Genomic DNA, 17,615 nt, shown 5'->3' on the forward strand with positions numbered 1-17,615 from the left:
TGGTCCATATGAAAAGGTGCTGATATATTGTATGTTGGGTTTAAGGGTGTTACACAGACGACATCTCAAAACTTATAAATAATGTCCTTAACATTCAAAGATCATCAATCGTTGGCATTCACATAAAAACCAGCCCATCGATATATTGAAGATGAGAAACCACCATATTTTCACTACTAAAATGAAAACCCTAAAACAAAATAAGAGAAGACATATTCCTCATGAAACCACTCAAACCTTCACCAATAAAAACAAAAACGAGGCTGAAATATCTCGTTTGAGTCCTTTCTGAATACAAATTTCCTTCGCTGGACTTCCATTCACTAGAATACACATGCTTCCCCCAAACACACATGCTTTCATTCACTCTACCGACTTTGTACATAACCCAACTCTACCCATCACATACTCTAAAAAATCCCAATCAATGGAATCATACATCTTTTGAAAATTCATCTTTAAGATCAAACATTGCCGGTTCATTTTTTTGGCATAGCATAATCCACCAATTCATTCACTACTAACACCCCATCCACCAAATTCTTCCATTTAAGGAAAACCGATTGAGTAGAGGAAATTATTGAATTCATAGGAATGAACAATATCCTAGCTAACACCATAGCAAGCAACTTATAGAGACTCCCTAACGTATAAATTGGACGATAATCCTTCAAAACCACCAGAGCTGACACTTTTTGTATCAAAGCCACAAAATACGCCAACATACCCTTCGCCAACACCTCGTCAACATGAGATTGATCAAACATAATCCTAACCTTGTCTTTTAGTAAATACTTAAATTTCTTCACAAATGCAAAATTATAACCATCAGCCACCCAAATTTTATTCTCGTCTCTATCTTTAATCTCTGATTCAATTTCCGTTATAAAAGACATAGCTACCAACACTTCATTCTCCTCTTCGTACAACCTATCAAACGTGACCCATCAAACTTTGGCTGATCCTACCTTATGATCGAAACCTGGTCTGAAAAACAGTCAACCACCGCTTTATAAATATCATGGGGCAAAGTTACCCACCCATCACTCACCCTTTGCGCCTTTATTGAGTTTGTGTTGGCCTTTTTGTCTATCTCCCCCTTTAGGCTCTTTCGACAAATCCACCATCTGCATTAACTTTAGCCTACTTAATTAGTTAGGATCACTCCTTGCTAATTTCCTGCTCTTACTCTACTTTGTTTAATCTTCAACAACCTTTCTTAAACGTCGACGTCGTTGTCAATTGAATCACCAAATTTTAAGAGTTTTGAATCTTCCATTGCAAATTTTGTGTGTTTGTTTACTCTTTGTCCACCCTCTGATCCACATTCTCGTTGTTCTTAGAAATAGAATTTGTCACATGAACCACGCCTATACGTTCCATGACCAACCTTTGTTGTATACTCTTTATATCATCATCTTTGATTTTGCACCCCAACACAACCTTTATCAAAGTCTCTAGCATTTCCTCACTTGACACCACCTCTAAGCACGACCTCTCATCCCTCATGACTGTACCCTTTATATATTCTTTGGATATCGCAGTTTTGAAGGGTTTCTCGGAATAGTTAAGGATTCCAATACCTCCAACTTTCTCCTCCCTCTGCTGCACCCTGCTCTTCTTCTCCTTCCTCCTAATTCTTGCTTTGTTCACCTTCAAACGGGTGTTCCCCAACAACACATCCTCTAATTGTGCACCCATATCTTCAACGTTACCAAAACACCGACCCATTTGTCCACCTTCTTCGGAAGAAGTACCACACCCGCACGACCAAACCTGGCAAACAATTTGTAGAGGTCCGAGACATTGACCCCATCCAAAAAATTCGTATAAAAATGGTATGGTTGTGTTGTCGATATTATAGAAATAAACACCGCATTTGTTTTCCCCTAGACCACCATGCGCCACCTTTTTACCCCTTTGGAGACCCATGGATACCGTTGTTTCATCTCACTTTGTTTTCCATGGGCCATTTGATTTCTCTCAATGTTTCTCTCTACACGCTCTCATGTTATTTTTTTTTTGTGCATAATACGAGCATTAATAATTTTTTTTTTTACCAAGCCTCATTAAAAAATTTATCTCCAAATATTGGCCATGTAATCATAGGCACATCAACACATATTGCTGCTGAGCATTCCAACAACAATGTGTTAAGAAACCTCAAATTGAAGGGTGTGATAGTATATCAATATATTTAGGGACTACCTCTAATCCCAAGCTTCTACCTTTAGTCATTTACTCAAAACCCTCTTCCTTGATTCACTTCTCCAATTCATGTAATTGATTTCTTTCCCTAATAACCTAAATAAAAGGTCTATTTGAAGCTTCTAATCCCAAACCAAGCTCTACCAATTGAACTATTGTTAGATCACATATACTTTCAAGGCATTACATAAATTCGATTTCTTCATATCAAACCATGCAAAAAAAAAAAAAGTTCATCCATTGAAGCCTTGTCCTAAGAAATAAATTCATCAGATTCAAATCTTCAAAATATTCACGTAGTTAAGAAAGATAAATGATCCTCTAAGAAAAATAAATGATATAAATTAACTTTAGGGCAACAAGATCACAAAAAAAAGAAAAAAGATAAAAAAGAAAAAGAAAAAAGAGATCATACTAATAATAAAAGTAAGAGTCATCTCGTTCGATTTATTTGTTTTTTGTTGATAAATCGTTCCATTTTTCTCTTTATTATGGATACCTCATTAATAATTGAGTCAAGGTTCACAATACACAATCACAAATTGTTAATGCAATTTTATTTTATTTCGAGCAACAGATAAATAACCTTTTTGCATAACTATTGACTGAAATTATACTTTCATTTCTCATAATTCATGACCTAAGTCAAAAGAGACAATCCATTACAAAATATAATGATAATAATCTATTTAAAAAACTTAAGTTGCACTTCCAATAGCAGGACAAAAAGTTATATCATAACTTTCAGCCCCTTTACATTGATACATAGGAGGCTTATTATCACCAGGATAGATATGAGCATTAGGGCATTGTTGCTTAAACTTGAGTGTATACTCATCAAGTTGACAATTATTCCCATTACAACAATGTTCAGCATCCTTAAACACATCACAAGCACTATTACACCCTACATAAAATCCATTAGCATTATAAGCTATTAAAGATGGTGGACAAACATTTCCAAAATCCATATTACAACTCACAACAGGACATGGACCAGATCCATCCAACAATGTTCCACCAACAGGTTTGATATTAACAAAAATATTTTGTCCATGAATCAAACTTATTTCATAGGAAACAATTGATTCGTTAACGTTGAAATTGAGGAGTGTTACTGGATAATTAGGTGTTGTGTCTGCACACTCGCGAGTTCCTAATCGGCAATCACCAGTTTCACATGAAAAATAATCATCTGCATTTGTTGTGCATTCTGTTCTAACCCAAATTGTTCCACTGTAATGATCATCCATGTTGAATATTTCGTAGATTTCTGGACCTAGCTCTGGTTCTAAATCCCCTATGCTTGGGTTTGATGCACGCCATATCAAGTGTGAACATATGTTTTCAAAATGAAATGTCACATCTGAAAATACTCCTGAATATCATAATGTATAAAGGGCCATGGCATTAGATTATATAAGGTTAAATATATTTTTCTCTAAAATAATAAAGTTTTGAAAAAAAAAATCAAATAGTGATTTAAAATTTTAGAGGAATGAAATCAATTTTTTTAGAGATAGATCCAAATTATATAAAATACTACTCAAAACAAAATTTCTCTAATTTATTTATAAGGAGTAAAAAATATCTAACTAAATAAATAAGATCAAATTCATCAATTTGATGGGATTGAATAGACTATATGATCCCCATTGTGGATTCATCTCCTTAACCTTTTAAAATACAATTTTGTGAAAGCTAATGATTTCTTCCTTCATAGTTTATACTATAGGAGAGGAAACAAGATTTTGAGAACATATTGACTTAAATATTAGAATAAAAGAAAATACACTCGCTCAATATTCATTTTCATTGGCAAAAAAAGCTTTGAAGAAAAACTAAATGTTATTATTCCATGAGATGGAGAAAAGACTTATTATTACATCCAAATTCAATAATATTCACAATACATCCAGAAACAATAGTAAAATTTTGAGAGTCTCTAAAAAAAAAAGTAAAAACTTGAGAGGAAGCGAAATAGTTTGCTATCCTAACAAGAGAGTGAGCTATTGCAATGACTTTTCTCTTAACAAAAAGGAACTTTACAATGATAAATATCAATGTTTCAAAAATATATGCAAGCATGGGAACAAAAGTATTGGAAGGGGAATTTACGTCACCTGCAAATAGCAGCAGCATGGGAACAAAAAGCTTGAGAAGCACGTTGTTGGCCATGAAAAACTCTCTTCAAGTTTAAATTTGAATATGATACACAAAGTCTTGAGAAGCACGTTGTTTGGTCATATACCATTATATAAAGGTTTTAAAGTTAACTATCAATTAAATACTTTTCATTCAGACATTTTTTTGGACAAAATTACCCATTTCAATTCAATTCTTTTCCAAACTTAAATTTAAATCTGTACTTAAATTATAAAAAAATTTAAAACTAATTATATTTTAGTTGAACACTTATTTGCTAAAAACTTTTCTACATTAACCTAATATTTTTTTCTTTCAAATTTAAGTTAAAAATTACATGACTCTTGGAGGTGGCTTTTAGATCCTCCCCATGGTTACACGGTTCGGGAAGCTTATCGCTTTCTTACCAATACTGGTACCTCGGTGGATAGGTCACTGGTAGATGATGTCTGGCATAGGTCTATACCGTCCAAGGTGTCTTTGTTTGTGTGGCGCCTTCTCCGGAATAGACTTCCTACTAGAGACAATTTGGTGCAACGGCGAGTTATTATGTTAGCAGACTCGACTTGTGTGTCTGGTTGTGGTGATCAGGAAACCGCAGCTCACTTATTTTGCGGTTGTAATATTTTTAGTTTTCTTTGGAATCATATTTTGCTTTGGTTTGGTTTATCTGTGGTGCTTCCAGGTGACATACGGCAGCATTTATTTCAATTCACTCATTTGGCCGGTTTACCTAGAGTCACTCACCATTTCTTGACAGTGATTTGGTTTGCTTCGGTTTGGGCTATTTGGAAGGAAAGAAATAACCGTATCTTCCAAGATACAGCTTCTGACTCTTCTATTATAGCTGAAAAAGTGAAACTAAATTCTTTCATGTGGCTGAAATCATCACAGACTTCTTTTACATATGATTATCATGACTGGTGGAAAAATCCACTCCCTTGTATGGGTCTTATAATGTAAATTGTTATAATTTTTTGATGGTGCTCCTTTAGAACAACACCTTACTCTTGTACTCTGGTAGGTTGGTTTACCTTTTGCATATCTTGTGCACGGTAAATTAACCTTGTTATAATATATATATATATATATATATATATATATATATATATATATATATCATTTTAGTTTGTTAAAAAAAAGTTAAAAATTACATGAAAAATAATTACAAAGAAACATAATAGAAAAAAATCAGATAGAAGGGCACGTAGTACCGGTCTTTTTGCTAATTTTTATAATGAAAAAACCAAATGGGATCACTCATGTTCCAGCAAAGGTAACCGCCTCTCTAGCTAACCTTCACACCTTCATTGATGTACCATCATGTATTGCCATTTTGATATCTAATGAAATCTTATGAGTTTGTTTCGCTAAAAAAAAATTATGTGGGATATTTATCAATTTTATCCCTAGAGGCTATCAATTTTCTCTTTGGCTTCAACTTAATAACTAATAAAATATTCCGTAAAATTTTGTCAAAAAACTAATAAAATATTCCATAAAATAAAATATATAGTTATATGAAGAAGTAGTAAATTAAAAAAGCATGTATAAATTTTTTGAAAATACGCATATTTAAAATTGAAAAATATTAATACAAACAAATTATAATTTTTTTTTAAGAAATCAAAATGCTATATATAACGAACGACGACCTATCTTCCCGGTACAAGGTGTACCACAAAAGACACCCGAAAAATACAACAAACGTTCAGTTATTAAAGTAAAAAAAAAATAGCCAATGCCCGCACATAAGAAAGGGTTTTGGCACCAATTATGAAAGCTATTAGGAAATACAACAAATTTAGCTTTAAACTAGCAAAATGATAGAAGTTTGACATTCTCCAAAAGCTGAGCACAAGAGCGCTCTTGACCACGAAATAACTCATTCCTTTCCTTCCATAACTCCCACAAATTTGCTAACCAAATCAAATGCATAAGAGAACATCTTGATTTTACAAAACCTCAAGAGGTACCAAACAGGAAAAAAAAATGGTTCACAATGTTAAATGGATCCGCTGAATAAACACAAAGTCAATTCCACATAAGCTGCTAAATCTGACCGAAAAGACGACATGATAAAAAAATGAGTCTGTGATTCTGGTTGACCGCAACCACTAAGACACGGCTGAGCCTCAGAATGAATAATGTCTCGACGAAACAAATTTGTCAGGCAATCTATTCCGAAACAAATTATAATATATTTTTGGGAAATGCTAACTTGTGCTCTTAAGATATAAGTTAATGAATCAAATATATAAATAATTTATTGGAAAGTGTGCATTACATTTAATCTTTAACTTTTTAATGAATTGAATGCACACAATTTAAGAGAATATTTCTTCTTTTGAGTTTTTTAACATGTGCCCTAAGGGTATAAGTTAACACTACCTATATTATTTTGGATGTGGATGGTATTCACGAAATGACACCAAAAAAGAAAGAGAATTACAAAACTTAATGAGTTAATTAAGTAAATTTGTTTTTTTTTTCTCTCTTTAAAAAAACAAAGTTTGATATTTTAAATTATCCTATATAACCCATGATATACATACGAACAAATGAAACATCAGTCTCTAAGTCATCCACAAGTTGATCAACCTCTTGCACCGTTTTTATTAACTCAACCAAATCCATTCTCTCAATGGAAGTGCTCAGAGTCAAAATTCTATTGGTTGGTTTTTGCAATATCTTGTTCTTTTTGGTAATATCATTCACTTATATTTATACGTTTGATCCAATTTTGGACAATGCGTGAAGATTTGGAGAGAACGTAAAGAATTTCTCTCGTCCATTTTAATATGGCTATGAAATTGACATGTTTAGACTCATAGGTGGACGAATCCGGATTGTCTATGAAATGTCCTTGAAAAAAATATTTCTTCTTTTTATTTTCTTTCTTTTACCTATCCTTTCATCAAACAAATAATGTGGAAAAAAGGTATGTACTAATTTATTCTGATTTGTTTTTTTTTATTCCTCTAAAACAATGCTTTTATTTTTCTCAAAATCTAAATTTGATTTTAAAATTTTCTTCGGGATTCAAATGAAAATTTACTTTAAGTTTTTTTTTCTTTAAAAAATTTTTAAATTTTGTTTTTCGTATCCATAAAAAAGTTACACTTTTTTGATACTCTGAAATAACTCCGCAAACACAAATGGTCTCTACAACAGGATAATATTGCTTCAATTTCTATATATTTTTATTGATGTTCGCTCTATTTTTTTTAAATGTAAAAAACCCAAGACAAAAATAACGAAAAGTGGGATTTATAAATCAAATTTTTAAATTTATTTTTTGAGGATTTATTTTATAATTTTCTAAACATGCATTCAAATATATGTTGACTTTTTTTTTGAGGAAAAAATATATGTTGACTTAAATAGTGGAGATTCTAATTGCGTGCATTTTTTTTATGGACGAAAAATTATAAATTTTTCTACGGTGACAAAAAACAAAAACTAAATATTTTATAAGGAAAAAAAAAATTAACTCTCAATTGAAATGAATAAATTTTGAATGTCGAAATTGTTACTTCAAATGTTATGACCGGGTTCGAACTATAAACTGAGAAGCATAAACACAAGCTATGAAAATGTCTTTTTTAATTTTAATTTTAATGGCAAGCGATAAATATAAAGGAAATAGAGTACATGGTTACTCTACTACCCATTGCAGAGGGATAAGCATAACGATGAAAAAGGGAAAATGAAAAATATATACAAGCCACACATAAAACCTGACCCAAATCAAAATCAACGAACCAACATAAAAAACCATCTCAAGAACATAGGGTTTCAACGAACATATTCAAGAAAATAGTTTTTTTTTTTTACGTGGCTTCTAGATCACCCACACCACAACCAATAATTGACTAGTATTTCATTCAAGTCACATTGATTCTTCAAAATCAATAACGGTGTATGAGTTGCTTGTATGCATCCTTGTTCTTCGAGTATTGATCAACTTCAGCCTTGCATCACAAGTCACATTAATTAAGCATCAAAATTTGTAGTTTGGCTGGAAAAATCACATTAATTAATGTTTTCATATCTTAAGGACTTGTAAATTGAAGATCATGTACATTAACATATTTACCATTCCAATTCCTTTTATGGCCTTCAGCAACTTATCACCAATAAATTCCTTAAGGAAGTCAGCCTTATGGAGTGCTTCCAATGAATCCGAAAGTGATTTTGGCAATCTCTCAAGATTTTCTAGATTTGGATTTGTATCTGCATAATACAAATGGACACTATTTGTTCATTGGTTAAGATTAAGATTAAGATTAAGATGTAAATTTTCCTATTTGTGTCTCCATGCTTGTACATTATTAAGATTAAGATTAAGATTAAGATGTATCATTGCCCATATTATATATGTTACAACGACACTTACTTTGGAACAAATGTTGCAAGCAAGCCATTTTTTCTAGCAATTGCCCTAACAGTTTCACGTGAGTAAAAACAAAGTTGTCTGCAGCTTCGGTACAAATGGTATGTCCCAAAACAATCTCAAATTGACCTTTTCCACTTTCTGCATGTACCTGCAAAATTTTAAGTAAATCTAATGAAAATCAGATAAATCCATTGTCATATATTTTATTAACAATTAACCAAGTTATAAACTCCATAAGTTTTTTACCTGTTCTACTGTGATACCCATGGAATGCAAAGCAGAAGTAACTTCACGAAGTATTGGAGAAGCATCATCAAATGATGACGAGCAGCAGTAAGGACTCGAGTCAAATTTTATCCATTCTTCTTTCGTTTCCCTGTTTGTTTTTCTTCATGTTTATAAATAAATGGCATGGTAAATTGCATTAATCAAATCACAAGATAATATTGAATGGCATACCTCTTCAAGAGAAAAAACTCATTCTCAAATCCTGCATTTACCACCTATAGAAGCAGAATATAAATTAGTTTCAAAATGAGTGTCGTTTTAGCCAAAAAAATTTGTTTTAAAATGAACGTCGCTTTCAGTTTCCAATGTAATAATAACTTTTTCTTTTCAATTGTACCCTTCAATTAATACTATGTTACACTACTTCCAAATTATTATTTTTTCTTTAATGAAAAACAAACCAATAGTTGATTAGGATAATTTGGTAAAATTGCTATTACATTTGACTACTTTATTCCATTCCTTAATATGTGTGCAATTGGCTAAAGCGACATTCATTTTGAAACAAAGGGAGTATGTTTTTGAAATAAAAAAAAAGTTAGACAACTTTTGTGACATCTATGTAGGTTGTTAACGTAGTTAAAATATCTGATTAATGATATTTAATATATTGTTATTAGATATATCCAACGTTAAAAATCATTAACTACAAATTTTTAGATCCACCTACACGTAGTTGCACACTTGAAAATTATAATCTAATGGTAGAAAAAAATGGTCCAACTTGGACCCATATAATTGGTGATGCAAACAAAATGCACCCATAGTTATGTGTAAGGGTGTTCATGGGTTGGGTCAACCCAAAAAATCCGGTCAAACCCACTCAAAAACCTAAAAAAATGGGTTAGGTTGGGTAATTGGGTGGATATGCTTTCTAAAAATGGAAAACCCATAAAAATAAATGGGTTTCGGGTGAAACCAGACCCAAACCCAAAAAACCCACTTACTCAATAATGTTAATATTTTTTATCTTTATTTTCATAGGGTAGAAGAAAGTTATATTTCCAAAACATGCACATTGTACCCTATATATTGAAAATCAAAACATACTAGAGTTACAAATTAATATGTTGTACTCTTTGGTTATTTTGATACTAATGCAATTTTATGTCATGCAACTTTAATTTGTTGTAAGTATTTTATGATGAAGTTTATTATTTGATATTCTATATGCATAAAATTATAGTCAAATAAGTTAAACATTTTTTTAAGAAAATTAAAAAGTAGAGTAATGGGTGGTTATTTTACCTCACCTAAACCGGAGTACCCTATTTAATTTGGTTGGTCAAACCCAACCCAAACCCACCTACGAACACCCCTAGTTATGTGATGCTAACTAAACTTCGATAATTCAGGCTGCATTTAGTTTGCATCATATGTTAAACAGTTTTGATGCAAACTAAATGCACCCATAGTTATGTAGTTTTGTAATATCAGTCGTTAAAGAATTTTGAGATCTAAATTATCTATTGCAAGCTATTTTAACCATCTTTTTGAAATGTGTTAAGGATTTAAAAAATTGTCTTAAAAATGGTCTAAAGTTGGTCATAAAAATATATTTTCTGATGAATAAAACACCATATAGTACATCCTAAACAAGAAAAAGCTATATATGCAACATGGTTGAACATACCAAGTCAAATTCATCTTTGAGAATTTTGGAAACTCGTCTTAAGGCCTCCCTCGGGCATTGTTCCCATGGTTGACCAGGTTTAACATTCAGATCCCCCCTAAAACCATTTCATCTTGTTTGCTCCTATAATGGAACAAAGTTGAATCAGTTTAAATAATTCACTCTATCTTTTCTAAGAAAGTCTACATCTTATAAAATGATATCAGTAAAGAAGGAGCATGTGTACCAAGGAATTGTCCTTTTAGTAGATAAATCAGGTGTTAATCTTGCTTCACCAACATAACCTAAACCACAATCAGGTGCAAGTTTACCCAAAATAGAAGTCAATGCCATGCTCCCAAATGGTAAAGCAATCTCATTCTTCATAACAACATCATAGAAACGCTTTCTAGGAATAGCCTGAATTACAGAATTTGACATAACCTCATAACATAAGAACATAAATATTAAAATCTCTAAACTACAAAATGAATAAATAATGAAGTGACAGAAACAGGGTAGAGGAAACTCACACGACATCTATGTTGTCCTAAAACATTAACCCAAAGTATACGAACAAATGAAGCATTCTCTAAGTCATCGACATCTTCAACCTCCTCAACAGCTTTTCTCAACTCACTCAAATCCATTTCCTCAAACTATCAATTCCCTATGGGTTTGGTTAGTACGGTATATATATTGATTTTGTTCTCTTTTATAATCTCTTACACCTACTTGCGGCACAAGAGTCTCTCTGTAGGCTTATGCCTGCACTAAATTTTGAGAATTTTTTTTTTTTTTTTTGTGGTAGTAATATAATAATATATAGTTATAGTTGAAATGTTGACTAAATCATCAACACAAAACACACAACACTTTTCTATTGGCCACACATAAACGCACACTTTGACACAACATAACATACACAACCTTTTCCAATTGTTAAGTTACTTATATAGAGATAGATACTTTTGTTGGTATTGATAATGAGAAAAATCATTCAATCTTTTCAAAATATGGAGAATCGTAGAGGACAATTACGATGTATATTTATGCTATTAAAAATGAAATATACACACACACACACACACACACACACACACACACACACGTGTGTGTGGTGCCCCCACTTTCCAAAATTGCTGGATCCGTCACTGACATCGGATGTAAAACTTTATATTGACACCAAATTCTAGTTCGTTTCGTTTTAATCATAGTTTCACAATTACTCATATTAAGTAATTTTAACTCTTTTGGTGTGCTTTAATTTTCCTCTATACTTGATAGGTCAAACCGCAAATGCACGGTCTATCGAAGTAGTAATAAAAAGAGTATCGTTCCGACAGGGAGTTATGAATTCAATTAACTTTCAATAAGGATTAGATGAGAGTTTAAGATTATAAAGTTGGGATTTTTAATTAAAAGAAAATAACAATAATAAAATAAAAGAAGCCTTGATATTATTAGTTCATCATAATGACGAATCCTTCACTAGCCAAAACCTTAACTTATTTTCATGTTTTATACCTAATTTCTAAAGACCGGTTTCCCTTTAGCCCCTCACCTTTCCGACCAAGTCCAGTGAGAGTTTACCTCTAGCAACCAAACCTATTTCGCTGATTTGATTACTAGAAGAAACTTATAAGGATTGAAACTACTCATGTCTCAAGAATTGCAAAGACTATTTCACTGCCTTTGCAATTCTTGTCTAAATTCACGTGTTCCAATATCAAAGCTCCGCTTTTGCATTATGAATTGATATTTGAGATGATGAATTAACAATTATCAAACCCTCCACTTTCGTTTCCACAGTTTGATAATTGTTAATTCATGTTTAAACGGTGAACTTAGATTAGAAATTAAGGTTACATGAAATTAGGGTTAAAGCTTGGTTCGATTAGGATTACGTCATTAGACTTATCCAACAATCCCAAGACAAGAAGAGTCTACTCACTAACGTTCATTGTAGACATAGAGAAGAAGGAGAAGAAGAAGAATAAAACAATAAAATAAAAGTGAACTTTTATTCAAAGAATAAAAGATGAATATTTGTGATGGGAGGCTACTCTATTTATAGCTTACAATCGACTTAAAATCTAAGCAATTACAAGAGATGTTTGGTAAAACTAAAACAGAGTAACTTGGGCCCTAAGCAAAAGCAGCAAAAAGAGGTTCTGGGGGGTGGCACGGCCGTGCCACATGTTGGCACGGGCCGTGCCAAGCTTCTGACTTGGGGGACTTATATTTTGTTCCCGAATCTTTCGTATTTTTGCTCCGAATCAGCTCCAGACTCCTTTCTTTTGCTCCAAGGCTTCTTCCATCCAATATTCATTCCTGAAATATAAAAATATGCAATTGAAGTAAAAAGATTCTAAAAGGAAATAATATTGTAATAAAATAAAATCAAATCTAAATAAAACTAAACTAAATAATATATAAAAACTAACTAAATAATAACTCATCAATACTTATATTTTATTTTTGGTAAACAAATCTCGTTCTTCATAATATTATAGGTGCAATTTTTTTTTTATCCTCGTGAGCTTAGCTCAGTTGGTGTGGTCAATGTATAACATAACATATGCAAGGTCCGGTTCAAACTCCGGCCGGCGGCCAGCACCAAAAAAAGTGCAATTATTTTTTTTTTTTTTTATGGATTATTGTATTGACAAAGGTTAATGGAGGCAAGCGAGATAACTTTCTTTGTTGATTTCAAGCGGACAAATTATCATGAGATAGAGGATTTTTTTTTAATCGATTTCAAATGGAGGTAAAGGCTCCATCAAAAAAAAAAGAATGGAGGTAAAGGCTACAACTTGTGGAAGGACAATTTGGAGAAGGTTGGGAGGATGGAAACGATGGCTAGCGGTTAATTAGGCTCTGGGGTGCTGGAGGGATACGTCATCTCAAAAGGAATCAAATAAAATAATTTAAATAATGATAAAATAAAAGAAAAAATTCAGTCCAAAAGAGTGTATGTCCTTTATATACGCTAGCGTCTAAACGAGCACTAACATGTCCGTTTTTCATAAGTAAAAAAATGGTAAAAACTAATTAAATGAATGGCACACTTTGACGATATTTTTTCTTAACTAAAACACACTATTTGTTTATATAAGGTCAAAATAAGATTTGTCATTGTGTCTAATAATGTTTCTCTCCTATTCTAGTGGATTGTTCTATTTTAATGAGGTTTAATCAATTTTTTAATCGATAATTTAAATAAAATGATAAAATAGTTTAAATGAAGGGATGAAATTCAAAAGATAAAATTCAGCTTAGAATGGTGTATTCCCTTTATATATACTAGCGAAAAGACGAGCGCTCTTTTTATTGCGCTAATGTTTGAAAATTATTAACGGTGTTCTTTTTATGAAATTTGATTTGGATTCAAACTAAAAATATAAATTTGTTCAAAAAAATAATAAATATTTGTTGCATTCAAATTATTACAAACCAAACTAATCATGATTATTTATTTCAATGACACGAACAATATAACAAAAAAAAAATCTAAATTCATTTTTTTATATGACACCAACAACGATCTTTATTATAGAAAAAGTTGTTTAAGGGTATAGTTGGAATAATGAAAAAGTAAGTTTACGTATAGTCATCTAGTTTGTTGCACCTTCTCCTTCATCAAGATTTTGCTCTTCATGTACCTGGTCATCATCAACATACAACAGATTTGCTTCCACCTCGATGCTAGTTCGAGATGGGTTAGGAAGTAGTATCAAAATAGGCACATTGAGCTTGAGTGAATATTGCATGAGCGGTTGATGTTTTATGAAGTTCATAGCAATGAGGGTGTCTATGTTAAGCCTATTGTTTCCCTCAATTGGTTTTATCCCCTCATCTTCATCCACTCCAAATTGCCTAGCTGTGTATGTAGTGATACCACCTACTACTATCTTTCCCTTACCGTCAGACCTATTAGCTACATAGGAAAGATAATCAAGCAAGTAGAAACAAATATTCACAGGGTGGTTATATAGCATAGCCCATAGCATGAAGAGCTCATCTGTCCTAGTGTTCCTTAACTCGGTTCTACCCCAAATGGTGCAAAGTCATAACCCTCTGAAGGTAGCTAAGAACAGGGTTGTGTTATTCAACAGCCTAATCAAATGTTCCTCTATTTCTAGTCTATCCATTAACATTAAGGTACCTGCAAGCAGAGATAGTTCTAGAGATTAGAGAATTATATCTATTCCTTTGCTTGGAATCCTTGAATTGGATTCCATGATTGCTGGTTGTTGATCGCTTCTTGCACCACTTCAATTTCCTTTCCTCTTGGATGCCATTGACCTTGTTGACTTGGTTTTGGTTTGGGTTAAGGTTAGGTTTTGTGAGGGAAAGGTTTGTTTAGTGATTTGGTTGAAGGTTTTTGAGTTTAATGATGAAGGTTGGTGAAGAAATTGGGTTAGGGTTTAATGGACTATGATTTTGGTGAATTATGGGTTGGATATGAAGGTTTGAAGGTTGTTGGTTATGGAGGTTGCAGAGAGAAGTTTGAGGGATGAGAGATGTTTGTGTTGGAGGATGAAGGAAGAAGAAGAAAATTTTGTTAAGTATACTTACCTGGGGATCGGGCACGACCGTGCCAACCTTAGCACGGGCCATGCCAAGTTTCTGGAGTTTTGGTCGGTTTTGGCTTGGCATGGTCTGGCACGGCCATGTCAGTATGAGCACGGGCCGTGCCAAGGTTCTGGTTCTAGGAGGCTTCAAAATTTTCATTTTCCTTGAATCATACTTGGACAATTACCTACAAAACACTTAAAACAACGAAAAACAAACAATATAAAAGCAGATAAATGCGTGGGTTGCCTCCCACGAAGCGCTCGTTTAGAGTCATTAGCTTGACGGTTAGAAAGTGGTTTAACTATCCTATACCCAATCTTTCAGGAAGGGATAATGGCATCAAACTAACATTCTCTCCCAAATCACACATGGCTTTCTCAAATGTTTTAGATCCTATGACACAAGATATGGAAAAACTCCCTAGATTCTTAAGTTTAGGTGGCAATTTGCTTGGAAGTATTTTGATAGAATTCCTAAACTGGTCATCTAACTTGGATTTAACAAACTCTTGTGTTAAAGGAAGTTTAGGCTCATGAGATGGTGAAACAAATGACTTTTCATTCTCTCCTATGGCTTTCTCACCTTGAGGCTCATCACTCCCTACCCCTCCTTCATTGTTCTTAACTTTCACAACGGGGTCCTCTAATTGTTTACCATCCCTAAGAGTAATATTACTTAGATGGTCTTTGGGGTTGGTTTTGGTTTGGCCTAGAAGGACTTCGGAGGTTTGAGATGAAGTAGCCGCTTGTTGGGCTCCTTGAGAGATTTGAGTCTCTAGAAAATTTTGGTGAGTAGAAATGGAGTCCACTTTAGATGTAAGCTTGACAACAGAGTCGTTCAAAAATCCAAATTGATTTTTAAGTTCTTGAATTTGCTTGGATTGATCCATAACACATTTTTCTAGTAAAATTTCCAAGCTGGATTTTTGAGGGACTCCTTGGTTATTTGCATAACCGGGTGGTGCTGTTTGTTGTCCAAAGGGATTTTGAGGTGTTTTGTTATAAAAAATTTGATTTGACCTCATCCCTTGATTATATTTATCATAGTTTAATTGCTCGGGACTTTCAACAGTACTACCTAGTTTGCATTTAACACTAGTATGACCAAGTATTCCACAAAATTCACATGGTGGTGAAACAGGAGTAGGTGTGACAACACTTATACTTAATTTATCAAATTTTTGAAAAAGTGTGTCCACCTTAGCAGATAGATGATCAAGGGTAGAAAATTTATACATACCGACCTCCATTTTAGAGGGTGAAGGAGCAACATTAGTGATGTCCCTTCCGTAGGTCCACTGATAGTGGTTTTGTGCCATGTCCTCGATCAAAGCGTAAGCTCCTGTGTATGTTTTATTCATCAAAGCTCCACCTGCAGCTGCATCAACATAAATTTTTGCGGTACACAACAGGCCATTATAAAAAGTGTGAATAATAAGCCAATTCTCTAAACCATGATGGGGGACAAAGTCTAAGCATTTCTTTGAAACGCTCCCATGCATTGTAAAGAGATTCTCCATCTTTTTGAGTGAATTGTATGATTTGTTTCCTTAAGTGAACAGTTTTAGAATGAGGAAAGAATCGGGCAAGAAAAGCTTGCTTCATTTGATGCCATGAAGTGATAGAACCAAATTCCAATGAATGAAACCAAGCACTAGCTCTACCCCCTAAGGAAAAAGGAAAGTAGTGCAGCCTTACGACCTCTTGGTTTGCATTCAAGGTTCCACTGAGTCTTAAAAAAGTTGAAATATGAAAATTCGGATCCTCAGTGGGTGATCCGAAAAATTGATTTTGCTGCACTAAGTGAATAAGTGCAGGTTCTATTTCGAAATTGTCCTCAACCGTTGGGTACACAATAACATCGTATGACTCATTTGAAGATGGGATTGCATACTCTTTGAGAGTGCGTTCCTCAGTCATATCTTTATTATTTTATGCTTCCCAAGAAGTTAAAGGCAAAAGAAGAAATAGAAAAAGAAATAAAGAAAGAGAAAAAGAAAAAGAAAAAGATTTTTTTTTTAGTCTAATCTTTAAAAAAATTAATCAAATTGCAATAACTCCCCGGCAACGGCGCCAAAAACTTGATAGGCCAAACCGCAAGTGCACGGTCTATCGAAGTAGTAATAAAAAGAGTATCGTTCCGACAGGGAGTTATGAATTCAATTAACTTTCAATAAGGATTAGATGAGAGTTTAAGATTATAAAGTTGGGATTTTCAATTAAAAGAAATTAACAATAATAAAATAAAAGAAGCCTTGAGATTATTAGTTAATCATAATGACGAATCCTTCACTAGCCAAAACCTAAACTTATAATTTTATGTTTTATACCTAATTTCTAAAGATCGGTTTCCCTTTAGCCCCTCACCTTTCCGACCAAGTTC

The 17,615-nt window shown here is 33.0% G+C and overlaps 2 protein-coding genes, 1 non-coding gene and 1 pseudogene across 4 annotated transcripts; 1 reads left to right on the forward strand and 3 right to left on the reverse strand.

Annotated features, from left to right (window-relative positions):
• Positions 1–479: 479 nt before the first annotated feature.
• LOC146955877 (uncharacterized) lies at positions 480–896 on the reverse strand. The gene has a single exon (XM_085748978.1). The coding sequence runs from the start codon at positions 894–896 to the stop codon at positions 480–482; it is 417 nt and encodes a 138-aa protein (XP_085605104.1).
• Positions 897–2,809: 1,913 nt separating this feature from the next.
• LOC146955878 (thaumatin-like protein 1b) lies at positions 2,810–4,449 on the reverse strand. The gene is made up of 2 exons (XM_085714742.1): positions 4,332–4,449; positions 2,810–3,586 (listed from the first exon to the last, which is right to left on the reverse strand). Exons 1-2 carry the CDS (start codon positions 4,384–4,386, stop codon positions 2,907–2,909), a joined length of 735 nt encoding a protein of 244 aa, XP_085570868.1. The 5' UTR covers positions 4,387–4,449; the 3' UTR covers positions 2,810–2,906.
• A 3,495-nt stretch (positions 4,450–7,944) lies between these two features.
• LOC146955879 (uncharacterized) lies at positions 7,945–11,302 on the reverse strand (annotated as a pseudogene). The gene is made up of 8 exons (XR_015029293.1): positions 11,186–11,302; positions 10,900–11,072; positions 10,674–10,796; positions 9,212–9,255; positions 8,999–9,128; positions 8,753–8,900; positions 8,453–8,589; positions 7,945–8,327 (listed from the first exon to the last, which is right to left on the reverse strand). The product of XR_015029293.1 is annotated as an uncharacterized LOC146955879 (transcript).
• Positions 11,303–16,681: 5,379 nt separating this feature from the next.
• LOC146955880 (small nucleolar RNA R71) lies at positions 16,682–16,790 on the forward strand. The gene has a single exon (XR_015025225.1). It is a non-coding gene; the product is annotated as a small nucleolar RNA R71 (small nucleolar RNA).
• The last annotated feature ends 825 nt before the right edge of the window (positions 16,791–17,615 follow it).

The sequence above is a fragment of the Medicago sativa genome, chromosome 1 (assembly GCF_051527215.1).
Source record: "Medicago sativa cultivar Bolivia chromosome 1, Bolivia_mono, whole genome shotgun sequence".
Classification (NCBI taxonomy): Eukaryota; Viridiplantae; Streptophyta; class Magnoliopsida; order Fabales; family Fabaceae; genus Medicago; species Medicago sativa.

Bases quoted from the DNA above. Each gene is read 5' to 3' on its own strand.
- LOC146955877 (XM_085748978.1), bottom strand. From the start codon at position 896: ATGTCTTTTATAACGGAAATTGAATCAGAGATTAAAGATAGAGACGAG.
- LOC146955878 (XM_085714742.1), bottom strand. From the start codon at position 4,386: ATGGCCAACAACGTGCTTCTCAAGCTTTTTGTTCCCATGCTGCTGCTA. The intron at 3,587-4,331 runs GTGACGTAAATT...TATGATATTCAG, and splicing joins CATGCTGCTGCTATTTGCAG to GAGTATTTTCAGATGTGACA.